This window comes from Crinia signifera, chromosome 6, assembly GCF_055691185.1.
Source record: "Crinia signifera chromosome 6, ASM5569118v1, whole genome shotgun sequence".
Taxonomy (NCBI): Eukaryota; Metazoa; Chordata; class Amphibia; order Anura; family Myobatrachidae; genus Crinia; species Crinia signifera.
In genome coordinates this window covers 88,704,613-88,725,378 of record NC_139222.1, presented here as the reverse complement: position 1 = coordinate 88,725,378, position 20,766 = coordinate 88,704,613, and the positions used below count along the sequence as shown (strand labels likewise).

The 20,766-nt window shown below is 43.0% G+C and overlaps 1 protein-coding gene across 5 annotated transcripts in view; it reads left to right on the top strand.

Moving 5' to 3' along the window:
• Positions 1 to 16,461, top strand: part of SLC9A8 (solute carrier family 9 member A8) — a 52,564-nt gene extending 36,103 nt beyond the window's left edge. For all 5 annotated transcript variants that reach the window (XM_083146409.1, XM_083146411.1, XM_083146408.1 and 2 more), the window contains exons 9-16: positions 1,583 to 1,721; positions 4,857 to 4,962; positions 5,834 to 5,950; positions 8,513 to 8,595; positions 9,621 to 9,732; positions 11,634 to 11,854; positions 12,705 to 12,851; positions 13,330 to 16,461. In XM_083146409.1, the coding sequence (XP_083002535.1) occupies positions 1,583 to 1,721; positions 4,857 to 4,962; positions 5,834 to 5,950; positions 8,513 to 8,595; positions 9,621 to 9,732; positions 11,634 to 11,854; positions 12,705 to 12,851; positions 13,330 to 13,440 (1,036 nt within the window). In that variant the 3' untranslated portion in view covers positions 13,441 to 16,461. The remainder of the gene's footprint in view (positions 1 to 1,582; positions 1,722 to 4,856; positions 4,963 to 5,833; positions 5,951 to 8,512; positions 8,596 to 9,620; positions 9,733 to 11,633; positions 11,855 to 12,704; positions 12,852 to 13,329) is intronic.
• Positions 16,462 to 20,766: the final 4,305 nt, after the last annotated feature.

Sequence of the window (20,766 nt, the reverse complement as noted above, 5' to 3'; positions counted from 1 at the left end):
CGCGGTTGAACAGAGATTATTAAAGGTTAAAAGTGTTTGTTACCACAGACTTGATACATCAGCTTAACATGGACCTGACATCACTATTTTGTACGTCTTTTGTTCTCCCTGCCCATCCCTGCTTTCACGTTGCCAACAACACATAGGCATTAGGCGATAAGGATCTGGCTAAGCTGAAATATTCTGTTACTATTAAGTTGCAAGTTCTCCGACTTCCTTGGCCCTGGCTAACAGGAAAAGAACAGTGGTGCTGCTGTAGCACAAACGGAGCACGCTGTATATAGTTTGTAACATTTAATTATTTGGAATAAAAAAAAGATACATTGATCAACATACTAACATTGAAATAAAAGTGTAGCTCCGCTACATGTAGTCAAGATCTAGCCAGGCAATGGCGGTGCGTGGGACCGCGCCTCGCCATCACTCTGGGGCATACACACGGAGTGATCAGTCTTTAATTTGTAAGCATTCTATTAAGATCGCTTAAAAAATGGGCTAAAATTGCCCCGTATGAGCCTCAAGACACGTGTATAGCGTAATGGAGCAGAGTGGGGCACATACGGCACCAAAGTGTAGCCTGCTGGAATGGAGCTCAGTTGGGCCCGAAATTGGGCCGGCACAACCCACATTTTCAACACCTGGATGGTACGGGCTGTTCACATGAAGTGCTGTGGCTGCAAGTGATGGCTCCATCACACTGACAGAAGCAGGGTGCTGCATGTAATATTACAGCACAGCACCCGTCTCCTGCCACTGAGCGGGATTTTGGTGCCGCCCACCCCCTTTGCGACGCCACTGACTTATGTACAGATATATATATATATATATATATATATATATATCACACACACATTTCGTAGCGCTTTACTAAGAAAATGTGATAATACAGTCCCTGCCCCAGCAGTGTTTATAATCTACTGAATATTAACTGCTGTATGTACACACTAGGTTTTTTTTTTTTTTTTGACAGGCAGAATAAACCTACCAGTTTGTTTTTAGACTGTGGGAGGATATGCATTCAAGCACAGGAAAAACATACACACTCCACACAGAAAGTGCCTTGATAGGACTCTATCCTCAGTGCTGTGATGCAGTACTGCTAACCACTATCTCAACAGTGCTGTATGTACGCATTTATTCTATCCCTGCTGTGTCACCCCAGTTTGTCTGCCCCTTACCTTTTAGAATGTAAGCTCTAACAAGCAGGGCCCTCTATCCTTGTTTGCTTTTCTTAGAATATATCTCTGCCACTGTTATAATTGCGTCAGTGTCCGCTGCTGCAACAGTCTTTTTTACTTACCATGTACTTGTCCTATTTTGTATTTGTACTGTAAATCACTATTTTTCCTGTTTTGTTCTTTTGCTCATCTATGTATTGTCAGGTGCTGCGGAACCCTTGTGGTGCCACATAAATTAATGATAATAATAATTCAGGTGGTCAATTTAAATTGCTGGGAGAAATCTGCTCCAGATAAATTACGTTTGCAAGAAGGAACTGATGGAAATAGGAGTTATTTATACAGATAGACTGTGATTTTCTTAATGCAGAACACACCATGACTTGTTTGTCCATCTTGTGCAGCACTGCAGAAGGACTGACACGAGCGGAAATGGCGGATGTGAGCGGCTGGCAAACTTTCCTCCACGCCTTGGCATACTTCCTGAAGATGTTCTTTGGTTCAGCAGCTCTTGGAACTCTGACCGGTCTTATTTCTGCATTAATATCCTTTCTATGGCGTGCACACACAATAATATTCTCATTCTATTACAGTGCACCCATTCATGAGCCCCCTGGCCCCCTCCATCAGCGGAATGTTTTTATTGTGGCTGTGCTGATTGACCGGGCCCATCGCATGTTTCAGTAAATAATTGTGTTCTTCTTTAGTTACTCTGTGAGAACTGCAGGGTCTTTCATAACATCAGGATATGTAATACCCTTCCTCTTTTGGCAGAGTAATATAGCTCCTAAACTGTCATTTCTATGCATTGAAAGCCTTTGGTGTGTACTGCTGGTTTTGCTAACATTACACTCTTCAACAGGGTTTCAGCAAACATTTAATTTTATATCAAATGTTTGTGGAAAAATTACCTTTTTTGTCGTGTATCTGTACATTGTTCTTTTATTATTAAATGAGACTCTTTTTTTAATAGAGTACTTTGCATGTATTGATGGCCTGTAAAAATTTTCTATGTTTGTGTCTTGGCCAAATTTTTGGCCAAATGGAACCTGCACACTGGGCGGGGTTTATGTTACGCAAACGTAACAATCGCAAACAGTATATAGTTGCACCTATTAACCCAAAGGACAGCTCTTCCTACAAGAGCTGTCCTTTGTGGTGCTGGGACTTCAGGTAAGGGATAATATTATCTGGGTGTTTCTATAATATTGCACACTGAGTGAGAAATATACACATAAATTATTATGGGTTGGGATCATTTGGTCTATTGCATTATGGTCGAAAGTCATTAGATCGAATCCATTAGGTCGACATGCTAAAAGGTCGACATGACTCTAGGTCGACATGGGAAAAGGTCGACATGATTCTAGGTCGAAAGGTCATTAGTTCGACAGGTCATTAGTTCGACAAGGTCTTTAGTTCGACATTGTCTATGTCGACATTCACAAGGTCGACATGGGGTTTTTCACTGTTTTTTTACCTGAATGTCAACACAGTCGACATGGACACAGTTTAAAGTGCACTGCATCCCCTCGCATCGCTCGCTGCGCTCGCTATGCGTTGGGCACGGTGCCTCGCTACGCTCGGCACACTATTTTATTCTCCCACCACGCCCTAGTGGATGGTAGGGCATGAAATACCGCCTGTCGGCACATGTTGGCTCAAAAAACAGTGAAAAACTCCATGTCGACCTTGTGAATGTCGACATAGACAATGTCGAACTAATGACCTTGTCGAACTAATGACCTGTCGAACTAATGACCTTTCGAACTAGAATCATGTCGACCTTTTCCCATGTCGACCTAGAGTCATGTCGACCTTTTAGCATGTCGACCTAATGGATTCGACCTAATGACTGTCGACCATAATGCAGTAGACCAAATGACCGCATCCCATTATTATGTGTATACTTCTCACTCAGTGTGCAATTGGGATACAAAATGTTTTTTCCTAACCAGAAATACCCCTCCTTTTTGTTACCCCTCCTCAGATTGTGACATCACAATCTGATTGAGCAGCTTGCCAACAAATGTGTTGTGTTTCTATAAAATGTCTGTGGCCAGGTTACCCTGCTAGTAGCTTGCTAAGATATTTTGTAGGAATGAGACATTGCTGGATCATTAACTATGGGCCCGATTCTGGTAAGAATGGTATTGCACTGCCCCAGGAAGCGGCTATGATATACCCTACAACACATATTCTAGTGCGATTTATCAGAGCCTTAAAATCACGTGCAATATACCTTGAACTACCCAGCAGCGGGATATGATACACTGTATGTGTCCTTTCGCATAAGATGTATCCTGTGCGATCCTGGTCATGGCTGCAGGATCTGATAAATCTTTGTTGCAGCCATGGCAATGTCTGGCTCCAATCCAATGTGCACAGGAACACAGATTGGAATCTGCGGTAAAACACATATGATTTGACACTTTTCACACTATGGTCGTATTCAATGTGGCCGGTGAGGGGGTTAAATGGCGGGGATCGACGAAAACAAGCGATCCTCGCCGTTTAACTCCCGCGCCGGCCGCTCACTCTATTAAATGCACTGGGGAAATCCTCGCTGTCAGAGGACGATGAGGATTTCCCCAAACAGTGAGACTCGCAGCTAATGCCGGGAGCCCGATGCATTTAGCAGCGAGCCTCGCTGTATTAGCGGCCACACACGCTGTTTCCCAGTTGCTCCAAAAACCTAGCAAGGGGAAAACGTCGTGTGGCAGGAGGTCAGTTGTATACTGACCCTGCAAGCTGTCATAGCGAGCAGGCAGCACTGCTCGCTGTCACAGCTCGCAAAAAGCATTGAATACACCCCAATGTGTCTTAATCGGGAGAAAAGGACCAACGTTGCACTAGTGTATGGGAACTTTAATGCTACAGGAGGCATCTATTTGAGGCTGAAGCTTACTCCAATGCTGGGTATGGGAAGTAAACCCTGTACTTGACACTCCTATGAAATGGGGACATCACACCTGTTTTGTACACCATGTCAATCATGCTGCAATCAATCGTGCAGGTCCGCTAAATGGGTTCTGCATATGCGCAGTTCTCCTGCCATCGGATTTGTACATACACCATCAGGTTTACCTCCAAATCTGAATCAGGCCCTATGTCTTGATGTCATAGTGGGCATATGAAGTATATAAAATGTATATACACAAATTATATAAAAAAGTTTTGCCAGGTTGATGGTGATGTTTGGTTTCCACATTAAGTAGCACTAAATATTAAGGACCAGCGGACAGAATATAAAACAAATGAATGTGGCCACTATAAGTGTTACATTTATCTGTGTGTTATGTAGTGTTCATTCTAGAACCCGCCATATTTGAAAACCCATGCAGTTCCACTTACCTGCCTGGGGTGTCGCTGTTTGCTGTAGTGCTTCTAGCACAGTGTGGTCTGTATATCAGCACTGATATGCAAACCAGTCCTGTGCTAGAAACACCACAGCAGACAGCGACACCCCAGACAGGGAAGAGGAACTGCATGGGGTTTCAAATATTGCGGGTGCTAGAATGAACACTATTATGTACATTATTCATTGTATACTATAGTCTTATATTAGTGATACTGTGTGCATTGCCCTGTGTGTTTTATGTATAGGTTTCTGTGCACCTCCCCCTGTATGTTGTGTCTCTCCATCATATTGTATGTTGTCCTTCACTGGATATTCAGGCTTTGAAGCATCTTGACCTCCGGAAGACGCCTTCCTTGGAGTTTGGCATGATGATTATTTTTGCGTATTTGCCGTATGGATTGTCTGAGGGAATTTCACTTTCAGGTGCGTATCGGATAATGCTTTAGAGCTGAGCACATTCCAAGGCATGACCCACTCTGCATCAGACACATACACCGGGCAACACGATCATCCCAGCTGCAGAAAAGGTGCAAATACGCGCTTATTCTGAATAACGCATACATGCTCTGTCCCATGATACCTGGGCCTGACCCTGCATCTGTCACCGGGGAGTATAAGCCTCACCACCTGTCTATGTACATAGTATATATTTTTATTTAAGTAGTATCATTTCAAATAAGTGGACCAAGATAAAATGACATTAAAACCAACTGTGTAAAAATGAAATTCAGAATGCTTTCCCACCGCAGCTAATGTACATGTCTTCAGGTCTTGTTGCTCTCCCTCACCATCATGTTATACTTGCCCTTATCTAGGGCTGGTGTACAGTAATTCTGTATATTCACATTTACCCTTCCTACTGTATGTACTGTACATGAGTGGCACAGAAATATCTTCACTGCACTCTGCCTACATGAGAATGTCGCTCAACTCCATTACATCTCTCTTCTGCCGTAAATATGGGCATGATGTGTGCCACTCTGCAATCACACACTTCCATACAAAGGTTGCTATGAGCAACGCAATTCCACACACAACACTGACTTAGTGCTCATTATGCATCAGCCCCAGTGAGTCTTGGATGGTATTTTTTTCTGTCCAGTAGTAACAGCATAAAGTCTAAGAATCACTCATAGAGGAACAGAAAAACTCAGCAGTCATGTCTATTAACAAAAAAAAAACAAAGCCAGGCCTGATCTACTAGCCCAATTTTCCTTTAGAAAACATGTTACATGTACAGTAAACACATACCATAAGCATAGTTCTAAACTAGGTGTCATTGTTTCTTCCACAGGTATAATGGCTATCCTATTCTCCGGAATAGTCATGTCCCACTATACTCACCACAACCTGTCCCCAGTGACTCAGATCCTCATGCAGCAGACTCTGAGGACAGTGGCCTTCCTGTGTGGTGAGTATCAGCTTCCTTCATGAATGAGTCATGGGTTCAATTCCCACCATGGCCCTAACTGTGCAGAGTTTGTATATTCTCCCTGTGCTTGCGTGGGTTTCCTCCGGGTACTCCGGTTTCCTCCCACAATCCAAAAATATACAGGTAGGTTAATTGGCTCCCAACAAACTAGCCCTAGAATGTCTGTGTGTGTGTTTGAATGTGGTAGGAAATATAGATTGTAAGCTCCACTGGGGCAGGGACTGATGTGAATGTTCTAATGTTCTCTGTAAACGCTGTGGAATATGTGTGCTCTATATAAATAACTGGTAATAATAAAATGTACACACCTCCTACATTCTGTCCTGCTGTTTGCATGACACAGGTACAGCTAACAAGCTTAGTATTTTATGGATGTCTGATTCTGATAACCAGTCTTAGTTATCAGTGCACTTATATAAAATATACAGAATAAAAGTAATGATTTTCACTAACTAACTAGATCGCTTATAAAATGGCACTACATCACTTCCTGTGTAGGGGCCATAGCAATAGCGGTGTGCGGCCCGGCGATTAATATCCAGCATGAGGGATAAATCTAGTTACATTGCCAGAGAACACTGATCCTGACACATCGCTGTGCAGTGCTGTGTGCTGAGCGATATTGATGAGCAATCTATCATCGCTCAGATCGCTCAGCACAGTCGCCATGTGTGTAGGCCCCTCAAGGCTTTTGTTTTCTGATTAGGAACAATCAAAAATTTTCAAACATAGCTGATTACCTGGTGCGTTATCTTCTACTTTATCTCCACTTATCTCTCTATTCACCAGGCTTCTCACTGGCAGAACCTCCAGTGTAGCTTCTCACCTTCAGAACCTCCGGAGTAGCTTCTCACTGGCAGAACCTCCGGAGTAGCTTCTCACTGGCAGAACCTCTGGAGTAGCTTCTCACTGGCAGAACCTCCGGAGCAGCTTCTCACTGGCAGAAACTCCGGAGTAGCTTCTCACTGGCAGAACCTCCGGAGTAGCTTCTCACTGGCAGAACCTCCGGAGTAGCTTCTCACTGGCAGAACCTCCGGAGTAGCTTCTCACTGGCAGAACCTCCGGAGTAGCTTCTCACTGGCAGAACCTCTGGAGTAGCTTCTCACTGGCTGAACCTCTGGAGTAGCTTCTCACTGGCAGAACCTCTGGAGTAGCTTCTCACTGGCTGAACCTCCGGAGTAGCTTCTCACTGGCTGAACCTCCGGAGTAGCTTCTCACTGGCTGAACCTCCGGAGTAGCTTCTCACTGGCTGAACCTCCGGAGCAGCTTCTCACTGGCAGAACCTCCGGAGCAGCTTCTCACTGGCAGAGCGAGAATAGAACCTGTGGCGAATAGAACCTGTGGTGAGCAAAGCGAGCCACTGAGCCCGCAGCGTGGCAAGCACACCGAGCCCACAAGCGGCTTTTTTGTGCTCACCCCCTGTCGGAGCACTGGCAGTTGGGATAATGACCGTCTGGAAACCCCCCTGTCGGAGTGCCATACCACACCCCATAAGACCTGATTCTCTAAGACAGGCTTAGGCATGACCCTACCACTGCTAGGTAGCATTGACTTCTCCTTGTACCACTAGGATTCCATGGAAGTAAAACTGTAAGTATGCCCCCTTAAGTTTAATAAATGTAAGCTGCGCCCCTTATAATTTAGAATGTATATAAACTTTTCGGTACTTATGTAATATCTGGACTCCCGTTTTTCTTATGAGACCGTGTCCCCTCGCGGGGCTCGCTGCGCTCACCACGCTTCGGGCACGGTGGCTCGCTGCGCTCGCCACACTATATAAAATCATCTCCATGCGTATTTGGATAGTAGGGGTATGAAAAAATGGGGTGCATTTAACATGGGAGTCCAGATAATACATAAGTACCAACTTTTCCTCCTCACCTTGATCTTATTCCCCTGATTGGCTGCTTGTCTATCATGCAGGAGAGCTTGCTGAAGTTGATCTCATTTGCATTGGGAGATCATAGTGCAGGTTTTAAATAAACCATTAAAAACTGTGCGTATTTAAATACTGATATCCAAATTCTACTACACAACTGACATAATGTAATTCTTAATAAACATCCCTGTATTGCAAAATCCTTAGCTTGACATGCTGTTGTGTAATGCGGGTCAAATGCAAGATGCTACTGTAGCCTTCAGCACAAAGCGATCAGTAGTGGTTACAGATCAGCATCTCTGACTGATGACAGCGAGTCTCCAGTAGTTTGCACTTCTACATTTAGCTTTTGCAGTCCCCATGGGCATTTTAGCTGGTTCACTGAGCCACAATACGTACTCCACCATGACAGTATTCTATGCAAGCAGCTCCTTTACCAAAACTCCTGGAATACATAGAAGGGCACCCAGGTATTAGGAGGTGTGACAAAGAGTTCTTCCAGCCTCTTCTAAATGTACAGATGCCGGATTGTTATGTAATGTGGCGTAGGTGATACGCGGCGAGTGATGATGCCGTGTGGGTGTAGATGAAAAGTGACCTCACAATGATGAGTTATCTCTTTGCAAAATTACTTAAAGGTACGTTTCGGTTTGTGCTTTCAGAAACCTGTGTCTTTGCCTTCCTTGGTCTCTCGATATTCAGTTTTCCTCACAAGTTTGAGATCTCCTTTGTGATCTGGTGCATTGTAAGTACACCGAATATACTTGTGGTTCTGTATTGTTGTATCTTGTAGTAAGTGCATGTATTATAAACACAGTTGAGAACATTAAACGTGGTTGCAACATGACACATCTACTGTACCAAGTTGACTTCTGAGTCCGTAGTGTTTCTTACGCAAGATAGCCTACATGGAAGAGTTAAATGCAACCTTTAATAAAAGCCACCCCCTGAAGTATCTAAAACACGGATTAATTAAACCGCAAAGTGCTGTTGATTGATTGGCTAAGTGCACTTAGCCAATATCTCACCATGTGTACACGGCTTAAGCATACTTATAGTCAAAATCGTTTTTTTATAAACTCTTATAATTTACATTTTGGACATGAGGCCATCCACCGTGTCCAGGTGAACTTTATAAGATGGATCCATAACATCCCTAATACTAATGAATTACATAAACTTATCCAGACCTTACTTTTAAATATAACACATTCTAATATGTAGTCAGCAATGAAGAGAACTGTGCTAATTCAAAACACCTGAGGGTTTATTGGGGGGAGGGGGTGCTAATACCAAAAAAAGGAGCCCCATCGTCAAGTGTACATTATATACACAAATATAGAGCTGAAAAGAGGTAGGAGGTGGTGGTGGTGGTGGACGTCTGCATTTCGTTCCTCTTCCATTGTTCCTTGACCTGTTTTATCAATGTCCTAGGGCAGGAGTGACCAGACCTATCCTCAAGATCTAGCAAAAGTTCATGTATGGAACACGTGGACCGCTGTTAGATCTCGAGGACCGGTTTGGCCAACCCTGTCCCAGGGTGACTAGTAGGCCCAATGTTCTCTGTGTCCGCACATTACTTGCAGGTGGTTGAAGTATTTAAAGATAATCAAAACCCATTTTGCAGCTAATCTATCAGTCTGCGCAATTTTCACAGCCTTAATAATCAAAGTGCTACTAATAATTTTTACATGCAAAAATTAGACAAGTATAATAGAATATATCTCTTCAGGAATGTCTATAGCTGACTGGCTGTTCTTTTTGATACAGGTGCTGGTTCTGTTGGGAAGAGCTGTTAATATATTTCCTCTCTCTTATCTGCTCAACTTTTTTCGGGATCACAAAATTAACCCAAAAATGATGTTTATAATGTGGTTTAGTGGTAAGTGTGTTTATCTACCTTTTAGCTATAGTAGTTCCCTTGTTATACAGATGTACAGACTAATGAATGTGCAGGTATTGTATATACTGTAATGTGTACTCACTGCCTATTGTACAAATGTAGACATCACAGAGTGTGATAGTCAGTGTCAGGTCTATCGTGGAGCAAAGTGTAATAATAATTGTCAGTAACTAAACATAAGAACCGTAATAATAAGTATCCAGCCAGTGATAGAGTAGGCATTATAATAAATGTCATGTATATTAATTACCAAAAGTTCAGGTTTCCAGAACACCTAGCTGGTGCACAGGTGCAGTCATTACTGATGCTGACCATACACTAGACCAACTTTCATCCAACCATTCAACTAGTTAAACATATTTTTCCAGCACCGCAGTCAACCCTTATACACACCCTTAAAGGCCCCCATACACTAGGGCGACTTGTCCTTAGGACAAGTCGCCCCCGACTTCCCCCTGAGCTTCCCCGGCTGCTCCCCGGGGGAGCTTGATTAGATTGGCACTTGATGTGCCATTTTTTACATGTGATTAATCGTCTCGATTTATCACATGTAAAAAACCCGGGGAACAGGGAAGGGGGGGCGGCTACAGAGGTGGGAGCTGGTGGGAGCAGGGGGGCTGGGGACGCTGCGGGGGACACGTCTGTGTCCCCCGCTGCTGGGGACGCTGCGGGGGGACAGCGTCTGTGCGGCGAGGCGGTAGAGGGAGCAGGGGGGGCTTGGGACGCTGCGGGGGACACAGGCGGCATAGAGCCGGGCAGGGGGAGCCGGCGGGAGCTGTCAGTGCTAGAAAAAAAAAGTCTATACAATGAATGGGCAGCCTGTGATTGGCTGAGCGCTCTCTCAGCCAATTGCTGACTGGCTGAGAGAGCGCTCAGCCAATCACAGGCCGCCCATGCATTGTATGGGCTTTTTTTTTTTTTATTCAATACTGACAGCTCCCGCCGGCTCCCCTTGCCCGGCTCTATGCCGCCTGTGTCCCCCGCAGCGTCCCCAGCCCCCCCTGCTCCCTCTACCGCCTCGCCGCCCCACTAGGTCCCAAGTCGGGTGGTCGGACGTGCAGCAGGTCCGACCACCCGACGCAGATCCGATGCGCACGGGACCGCGCATCGGATCTGAGGGGACATCAAAACTAGCCGATTTTTGGTCCGATTTCGGCCAGATCCGATTGATCTGGCTGAAATCTGACCAAAATCGGCTAGTGTATGGGGGCCTTTAGACTACGTAGTTGGTTGGTTGGTTGGACTGAAAATCTGATACTGTATGGGGGCAAATGCCAATAAGCAATTTGCTCAAAAACTCAGAAGAAAAAAAAATCAAGTAGGTCCAACTACAGTACATTGTCTGAGTGACAGTTGTTGTCCATTTTCAGATTTGGGAAACAAATGAATTAATTACAAATTACATTTGCTCTTATCCAGTAACAGGTTTTTATTCCATCCAACCAACTAGTCGGATGTTTGAAGGAAAGTTGGTCTGATGTATTACAGTACACATTTTCCAGACAACCTAGCTGGTGCACAGGTGTAGTCATTACTAACAGTACACATTTATCAGACCAACTAGCAGGTGCAAAGGTGCAGTCATTACTAACAGTACACATTATCAAACCTCTGAAGCATTCATTCCCAACCGACACATTGTACAGATCCGCAGGTGGCCTGGAAAAGATGAGCTGTTGGTAGATCTTGAGGACCGGTTTGGCCACCTCTACTCTAGACTGTTTCATGTGTAATATAATCTGAATATATTAGTTTTGTGACCAAGTGTAAAGTACAGTATATATGCTACAATGTATTTAATATGACCTAGTATTCAATTTTTCTAACACACTGCTTATTAGACACAGACATCTTTACCTTACCACCATATCTTCTCTCAGGCTTACGAGGAGCTATTCCTTATGCCCTGAGCCTTCACTTGGAGCTGGAACCTATTGAGAAGCGACAGCTTATCGGGACCACCACTATTATCATAGTGCTGTTCACAATCCTCCTTATGGGAGGGGGCACCATGCCACTTATTAGACTCATCGACATTGAGGACGCCAAGGCTCGCAAAAAGAGCAAGAAAGACGTGAACCTCAGCAAGACCGAGAAAATGGTGTGTTTCTCATACTTGTGTTCTGTGATTGTGCTACAGTAGTGTAACTAAACCATGCTGCCATAACCTAGTCCAATGTTCTCCCATACAGTATGTACCTAGTCTTTACCTCCTCTCTAGTAAAGCATAGGGTGTAAGGTTCTTTTGTTCAGGACTCAGTTAATAAATGTTTTCCATTGAAGAGGAATTGGATTTACCTGGTTCTTATTGCCAAATTAAGTTCACATTTTTCCGATTGGCTATAGTCTGCCACATGTTTTGGACAGTGAATAGGAACAAGATTTGAGATCCGGGTAAAACCGATCCCGCACATCTCTAGTTTCAAGTGCTATAAAAGTGCATTTATCTGAGGTGAAGTGATCGGCGACATAGGGAATACAGATTTGTTCTCATACGCTATTAATGCGGTTGAGTTCAACATCACTTCTCATTGCCCCAGGTCCTGAGCAACTTGACTTATGTTGTGCATCTTTGTTGCTCGAATGTGCGTCTTATTCGTAATTAGATGCGTTAAATCCACTTCACAAGAATGCACTCATTTCATATGGGATTCTTGTCTATCTGCGTGTTCTTCAGACTCAGTAGCACACAGATATACACGTGTCGTATATCAGATTAATCAGTGCAGTCTCTTGAAGAGGTTTTGTCATATCTGATTGCGGCTAAGACGTACATTTGTGTGAAAAAGATGCTATACCACTCGGTGCAGCTCACGCGTGCGTCGCATGTTGTATTTGGGCTAGGTGTATGTGGATATATGTAATATGTGAGATATAGCTTTCTGTCATGACTGAGGGTTTTGCGCTGCCTGACTGGGTCATTCCACCATTTCTCCATCTGCTGCTTTCAGGGAAATACCATAGAATCTGAACACTTGTCGGAGCTAACAGAGGAAGAGTATGAAGCTCATTACATCAAGCAGCATAACCTGAAAGGATTCATGTGGCTGGACGCCAAATATTTGAACCCATTTTTCACACGGAGGCTGACACAAGAGGTAATGTTTGGGGCTGATAGTATAGGATTCAGCGGGAAAGAGGGACATAGAATTTGACAGCAGACTTGGCCCATGACAAATAGATTGATGTTATATGGTGAGGATGGAGAAATCATGACCTTATACATAGTATACTCATTACATGTAGCCTTGTCTACAACATACTGCCCCCAAATAATGTAATAAGCCAAGCATAACTCTTACCCAGTACAGTACTAAGTTATGTCTGCTAGAATTGGGGATGGGTTTAAAGCAGGGATGGGGAACCTTCGACCCTCCAGCTGTTGTTGAACTAAAACAAAACTGTAGCAGGGCATGCTGGGATGTGTATTTCAACAACATCTACAGGGTCATAGGTTCCTCATCCCTGGTTTAAAGACATCTAGAATAGAAGTGAGACATGGGCGGACTTATAGACTGCAGATGAGGAACCACATAACTATAGTTATTCGACATGTTCTCTGTTTTTCTAATTCAGGATCTTCACCATGGACGCATACAGATGAAAAGCCTGACCAATAAGTGGTATGAGGAGGTTCGCCAGGGGCCGTCGGGGTCTGAAGATGAAGACGAGCAGGAACTCTTATAGTATAGCTTATGTTAGAGCGTGATCCTTCATTTACCAGCGTGATCTTTGCACAGACAGAGCCGCAGCATAGGAAGCTGCTTCCATTCACATACACAGGTTTCATCTCATTCGCTGCATATTGGAGGCTGGACGTAAGGACTGCAGAGCAATACCGCCAGGCCTCATTTGTTTTCAGTGATTCAATCAAAAATTGTCTTTTTCTACCTCTTGACTGGATGGGAATACCTAGAACGTATTCTTTTATGTGTATATTCCCAAAACATCAAATAAATTAATTTTAATGGTGTATATAATTAGATAAAATATTGTTCACTTTTATATATTTAGATAGACAAAAATCTAAATTATGTTTTAATGCTGCTACTTCCCACCTCAGTGATTCATTGACTCGAGTGAATGTCTTGGGGATCGTCCTCCGATTTGCTTATTTCCTTGGTACTGAGCTTTACCTCTTCCCTGTTGGGCCTTTTGGTGCGCCTCCTCATTGTCCTCTTACTATGTTATGCTCATCCTCAGTGCAGTGTTCCTCGCCCTGGTGTTGGGCTCCTCCTCTGTGATTGGCTCTTCACTTTCACCTATTGTTGGAGAGGCTTCTATTACTGAATATTGCTCTCCTCCTCATGGTGATGGTCTCCTCCTTCTGCGTGTTTAAATCCCCACTCTGGTATTAGGCTCCTTCTGATCAGTGTTTGACTCCCCACTCTGGTGGGGGTTCCTCCTTCTCTGTATTTGACTTCCCAATCTAGTGATGGCTTCTTTCTCTGTGTTTGACGTCTCACTCTGATGATGGGCTCCTCCTTCTCCTTGTTTGACTCTCCACTCTGGTGAGGGGCTCCTCCTACTCCTTATTTGACTTTAGACTCTGAAGATGGGCTCCTTTTTCTCCTTGTTTGACTTTCCACTCTAATAAATGGGCTCCTCCTTCTCCTTGTTTGACTCTCCACTTTGATAATAGGCTCCTCTTTCTCCTTCTTTGACTCTCCAATCTGATAATAGACTCCTCCTTCTCCTTGTTTGATTCTCCACTCTGATAATAGGCTCCTCCTTCTCCTTCTTTGACTCTCCACTCTGGTGATGGGCTCCTCCTTCTCCCTGGTTGACTGTCCACTCTGGTGATGTGCTCCTCCTTCTCCCTGGTTGACTGTCCACTCTGGTAGTAAGCTTATCCTTTTCCATGTTTGACTCCCCACTCTAATAATGGGCTCCTCCTCTGTTTTTGACTCCCATCTCTGGTGATGGGCTCCTCCTTCTATTGACGGTTTTCTTTTCACATTTGGGAATCTATTCCTGAGTGCTCCCAATCGGTAGAGAACGGAGGGTGAAACAGAAGGCATTACACTCCTAGAGTATGCTAGAGTACCACTGAAGTAGTAGTTACTTCTTCACCTCCTGTCATTGATTGTTTTGTAGGTGCCCAGCAGTCAGTATTATGAAGACAATTTGTAACATCCTATTAGCTACTGGGCATTCGTTAGGTAAATCCCAATAAGGGCAAGGGTATCTGGGTTTATTCATTTTTTTACTGATCTTAACTTTTAGATCAATATCAGATGTACATGTAAAATTCATCTTTTCGCTTCAGTGATTTATACTGTGTAATTGTTGACTTATTGGACCTGTTTGACGCCCGTGTCAACCAGCTGATCTCCAATTTGTGGAATCACTAGGTCTATATCAGTATCACATATATGACCAGTATTCTACCATGCCGAACTACTGCAGAGAGTCAGCTACAAAAATCATTAATTATTCACGTTAAATATTTTAAATCCACATTTTGCACAGTAATAATGCTGGCCACTTTGGCAATAGAATGAATCCACAATGACCTCACTGACACTCGTGACGTATATTTGACATTATAGTGCCACCTCAGAGATGAAGACGTGAAGGGCGATGCTTTTTCTCATACATGCACATGAGGACCAAGTGCCTTCTACTTAATATTGTGTGATGGTTCTGTCACTTGCCCAATGCAGTACATTTTCTGCTTCATCAGTTGAAAGTCAATAGATTAACATCCTACAAATCAAACCTTGGGGGAAGTTCTATTTCACATGGGCAACCAATGAGAATCTATTTCTTATTTAGCACCTAGAAGATAATACTTAGTATCTGATTGGTTGCCCATAGCAACATCCCATGTGAAATAGAACTCCCATCTTAGTAAATTCCCCCTCCCCCTTGTTTCTGTTTGTGTGCAGAATCAGGCACATTGCTAAACTTCACCAGTACGTGATAGCTACTTCCATCACCCGGAGCAACTATTACTTCCTTCCCAATAAAAGTCATCTTAACACTTTGTTGTAGAAAAATTGGTTTTCTTTTGCTTTCAGCACCTCCGTCTTTCACGTTCAATAATAACCCTTAGTAGCAAGTTTACTAAAGCGTCTAAAAATGAAAAGAAGTGATATTGCCCATAGCAACCAAACAGATTCTGTCTATCATGTCTCTAGCGCATCCTAGAAGATGATAGAATGTGATTGGTTGCCAATGTGTGCCATTGTCCCAGTCATGACTTTTTATGCACGATAGGCTATAAGGCTTACTGTATAACAGGCCCAGTCTGTGCCGAGCCAAAGAAGAAATCACAGGCTAAACTATGATTCATCCATCTCTTCCATGACTGCCATATTGTCTGGCCGTTCGCCACGGGCACTTTATACTGTGCATTATTTTATTATAATGGGGCTATTTTACATCAGAAATACTACTGTATTACTTGCTTAAACTGAAATATATTTTCTTGATTGTCTAGAGAAGAAAATAAATTATTTAGTGCTATGCTGCACTTTGTTTTGTACATGTAGATGATGTGTTTCGACCTTATACTGAGGGAGAACATTTTGCTTCTTGCTGATTTTTATTTTTCAGGTTTATGTTGACAAAATATTTAATGACAAATGGTGTAAGCAAACTGAAATGTGAATTTTTGGGGGTTGTATTGGGATATGGTGGTCCGCCGGATTCGGAGCGATCCTGTAATAATGTTATTTATCATGTATTAAATGTGAATTTGATTCATAATTTTTATGTTTTCTTTTATTTCCCTCAAGAAATATTCTCTAGACTTAAAGTTTGTTATTACACATCTATGGGTCATTTGTAGCAGTGGTTCTCCACCTCGTTCCCCAAGTACCCCCAACGGTGCATGTTTTCCAGGTCACCTGGCAGCTGCACAGGTGCACTCATTATTCACTGACACAATTTAAAGATCCACAGGTGGTGTTCTCTGTGGAGACCTGGAAAACGTGCACTATTGGTGGTATTTGAGGACCGAGGTTGAGAACCACAGATTTATAGCACTCCAGGTACTCCATAACTAAGTGCACACACATCTATGGGCCGTTTATAGCACTGCAGGTTCTCCATAACTGAGCACACCCATAATCTATGGGCCGTATATAGCATTACAAGTTCTCCATAACTAAGAGCACACAGCCTCATCTATGAGTCATTTATAGCACTGCACTTTCTCCATTACTAAGCACAAACACATTGATGTATATAGCACTTCATATATATATATAGCACTTCAATGCTCCATAACAGCACATTCACATGTACGGGTCATTTATAGCATTGCAGGTTTTCCTAGAGAGTTTGCAGAAAGCAAAAGGATACTCGGCGCTTGTTAAACCCCCACAAAAGAGTGTTAAACATTGTTGCACAAGTTAATTCATTTTATTTATCTTTTTTCATTTTTATTTGCATTTTTTTATTTTTACTTTTATTTATATTTCTTTTTATTTCTTTATTATTAATTTTTATTGTTACTATTTCTATTTTATTCTCATTTACTTTTACTTTCTATCTTTTACCTATTACTTTCTTACTCTGCATCCCTTGTATTGTACATCTTCTTAATATACTAACCTAAAACCAGCGCCGAGTATCCTTTTGCTTTCTGCAAACTCTCTAGTACTCTGTTAAATTTACTGGGCAGCTCAACCAAGCAAGCGCAAAATTGTTTGGGATACAATTTCCCAATCCCCCACATTGCAGGTTTTCCATAACTGAGCACACACTGACATCTATGGGTCATTTATAGCACTGCAGGTCCTCCATAACTGAGTGCGCGCACACACACACACACACACATCTATGGGCCGCATATAGCACTGCAATGCTCCACAACTGCACAAACCCACATCTATTGTCCGTATATAACAATGCATGATCTCCATAACTGAGCACAGGTTGGGATCGTTTAGTCGACCATAACTAGGTTGGCAAGCATTGGGTTGACATGCAGCAAGGTCGTCATGGGTTAAGGTCGACATGGGTCAATGTCCACATGGACACAGTTTGAAGTGCAATGCATCCCCTCGCATCGCTCTCAATGCTTAAAGCACGGTGCCTCGCTGCGCTCGGCACACTATTTTATTCTCCCACCACGCCCTAGTGCAGTGGTTCCCAACCCTGGTCCTCAAGTACCCCCAACAGTGCACGTTTTCCAGGTCACCCGGCAGGTGCACTCATTATTCAGGCACATTTGAAAAGATCCACAGGTGGAGCTAATTATAGAACTTGTGATTCTGTGTGGAGACCTGCAAAACGTGCACTGTTGGGGGTACTTGAGGACCAGGGTTGGGAACCACTGACATAGAGATTGAGGGGGTGACAAATGGTAACCAAAACAACTGTTTACTTTAGACCAATGGTTCTCAACCTCAGTCCTCAAGTACCCCAACAGTGCACATTTTCCAGATCTCCACACAGAATCACAAATTAAATAATTACTTCCACCTGTGGATGTGTCAGTGAATAATGTGCGCACCTGTGCACCTGCTGGGTGACATGGAAAACATGCACTGTTGGGGCTACTTGAGGACCGAGGTTGAGAACCACTGGTTTAGACCATAGTTAAACATAGTCAAATACCCTTTAATACAATATTTGTACTGCTATAGGTGCAGGCTTATACTGCTTTCACACTGCCAAAACGTTTCAAAAACCAGTATTTTTAAATGGTATTTAAAACGGGTCTGAGCCTTGACATTGCAGTAGATTACCGTTTTAAATACCGTTTCAGTACCATTCACATCAGTCAACCCGTTTAATCCCCTGAACACGTTTCAAGGCAGAATGCAGGGGACAGCCTATCACAGGTCTGTAATCTGTTGTTTTTACTAAATACCGTTTCAGAGCCATTCTCACTGCATACAAAAATGGCTCTGAAACGTGTAGGATTCTGCATTTTAAACGTTTTGAAATACCGATTATCTTTAACGGGTAAATCAACTCTGGTGCTTTCCCACTGCAGCCTTAAATGTTTTGAAATGGGAAAAAAACATCAATATACCGTTTAACAAGTGCGGTGTGAAAGGGGTATTAATGTCTTTAAACAAGTCTTTATTGTAGGGTTTCATAAACTGTGGGGCAGATCGATTAAGCTTGGTTAAATGATAAAGTGGCTGGTGATAACGCACCAGCCGATCTGCTCCTAATTGTCATTTTTCAGACCCAGTCTGTGACATGACATTTAGGGGCTGATTGGCCAGTGATAAAGTAGCAGCCACTTTATCACTTCACCAGGCTTAATAAATAGGCCCCTGTGTGCTGTAGCACCCTGGGGTGCCTCAGGACACTTACAGGGGTGCCATAGGTTGTGGGCCTGGACAAATTCAAATGATATATATGGTCAAAGGCAACACCAGTGCTTCTGGATGCCAGTCATAAAACATGTGGCAGAACAGAAGTGCATCCGGTCCCGCACCACTTCACTGAACCCAAAAATGACATATAAACACAATTACTTTATTTCATTTTTTTCTCCAAATTTCCCATTAGGAAACGTTTGGTCTAGTGGTGCTGTGAAAAAATTCTCTGTGAATCTCAGCCAATCAGCGTCAGGCCAGTGTTTTCAAATTCAGCAGCGCTTCCTGGCAAGATTGAAGCGTGTGTACATCCGTTATCAGGTGCATTATCCCATGTATATAACAGCACTTGTTGTACTGTATGCTGCCACAAGATGGCAGCATATACCTAAATTTACCATAGCTTGAGCTAATATCACAGTTCTAAGTTATTCCAAATAATAATAATAATAATAATAATAATAAAAAACATATTGGGAAATATATGAAGAGCATGTTTCCCAATGCTTTGAATCCACCGCCCTTAAAAGGGGCAACAATTATTATTTTATACCACTACTAATCATAAAATAATAATTTTTGCCCCCTTATTTTAGGGCCACTTTTGGCCCTAACTAGCGAACTTGTAATACTTACAATTGAATATATATTTTTAATGCTATTGCTCTGTAAGGGCCTGATTCTGAGTCTCACACAGTCATGCAATTATTGGTAATACTGCACATAAGCTACACCGTGCACACCCATCTCCATGTCTGTCTCTTGCACATAGTGGGCCTCATTCAGTGATTTTTTGCAGCTGCCCATCTGTAAGTTTATGCAAATGCTACAATAAAGCCCTTCCGTTCAATGCAATCACTCAATTACGTGAACATAGGAATAGCATGTGGTAAGTACTCGTACTAATAATGGCAGATGCTACTGTGGTAGGTAGTGCAGCTACATGCCTAATACTCCCATTAGAATTTGAAGCATGCAAACACCTAACCTAATTAGCTCAGAACATAATTCTTAGTGTTTGGTGAGCCCCTTCTTTGGCCAGTGACGGGCAGCCGATGGAGGAACCGTGTTGTGACAATGGACAAGGACAAGGCGGACTTAAGAAGTGATTTTCTTTTGTCCCTATTAAACTATTTGAAAACTTCTAATTGCCTTATTAGTCATAAGGGGGGTGTCCAAGGGGTTCTGAACAAACTCTCAACATTTGTATCTTAAAATGACATCTGATGTTTGTATCCGCTCTGAAGGTCTAAATGCTTGAAGGTCCACATGACTGAAGGTCAACATGCATGAAGGTCGACATGGGTTAAGTCAACAGGTCATTAGGTTGGCACAAGCATTACGTCGACATGGGGAAAGTCGATGGTCAAAATGGGGTTTTTCACTTTTTTGAACCGGCATGCGCAGACAGGCGGTATTTCATGAGAATAAAAAAGTGTGGTGCACTTTTTCAGTGCAAATGTCGACTGTGTCGACATTCAGGACAAAAAAGGTGAAAAACCCCATGTCGACATTTTGACGGTCAACCTTCCCCATGTCGACATAATCCTAGTGACCTTTCAACCTAGCCCATGTCAACCTTCATGCATGTCGACCTTCTGTGGTTGACCTAATGCTTGGAGACCTAATGTACAGTATGTCTATCCAATGATCCCATTCCCTTGTGGGGATGATACTGGATAAAGATAAGTGAATAGATGTCTGTCAGAAGTACCAATAAAGTGGA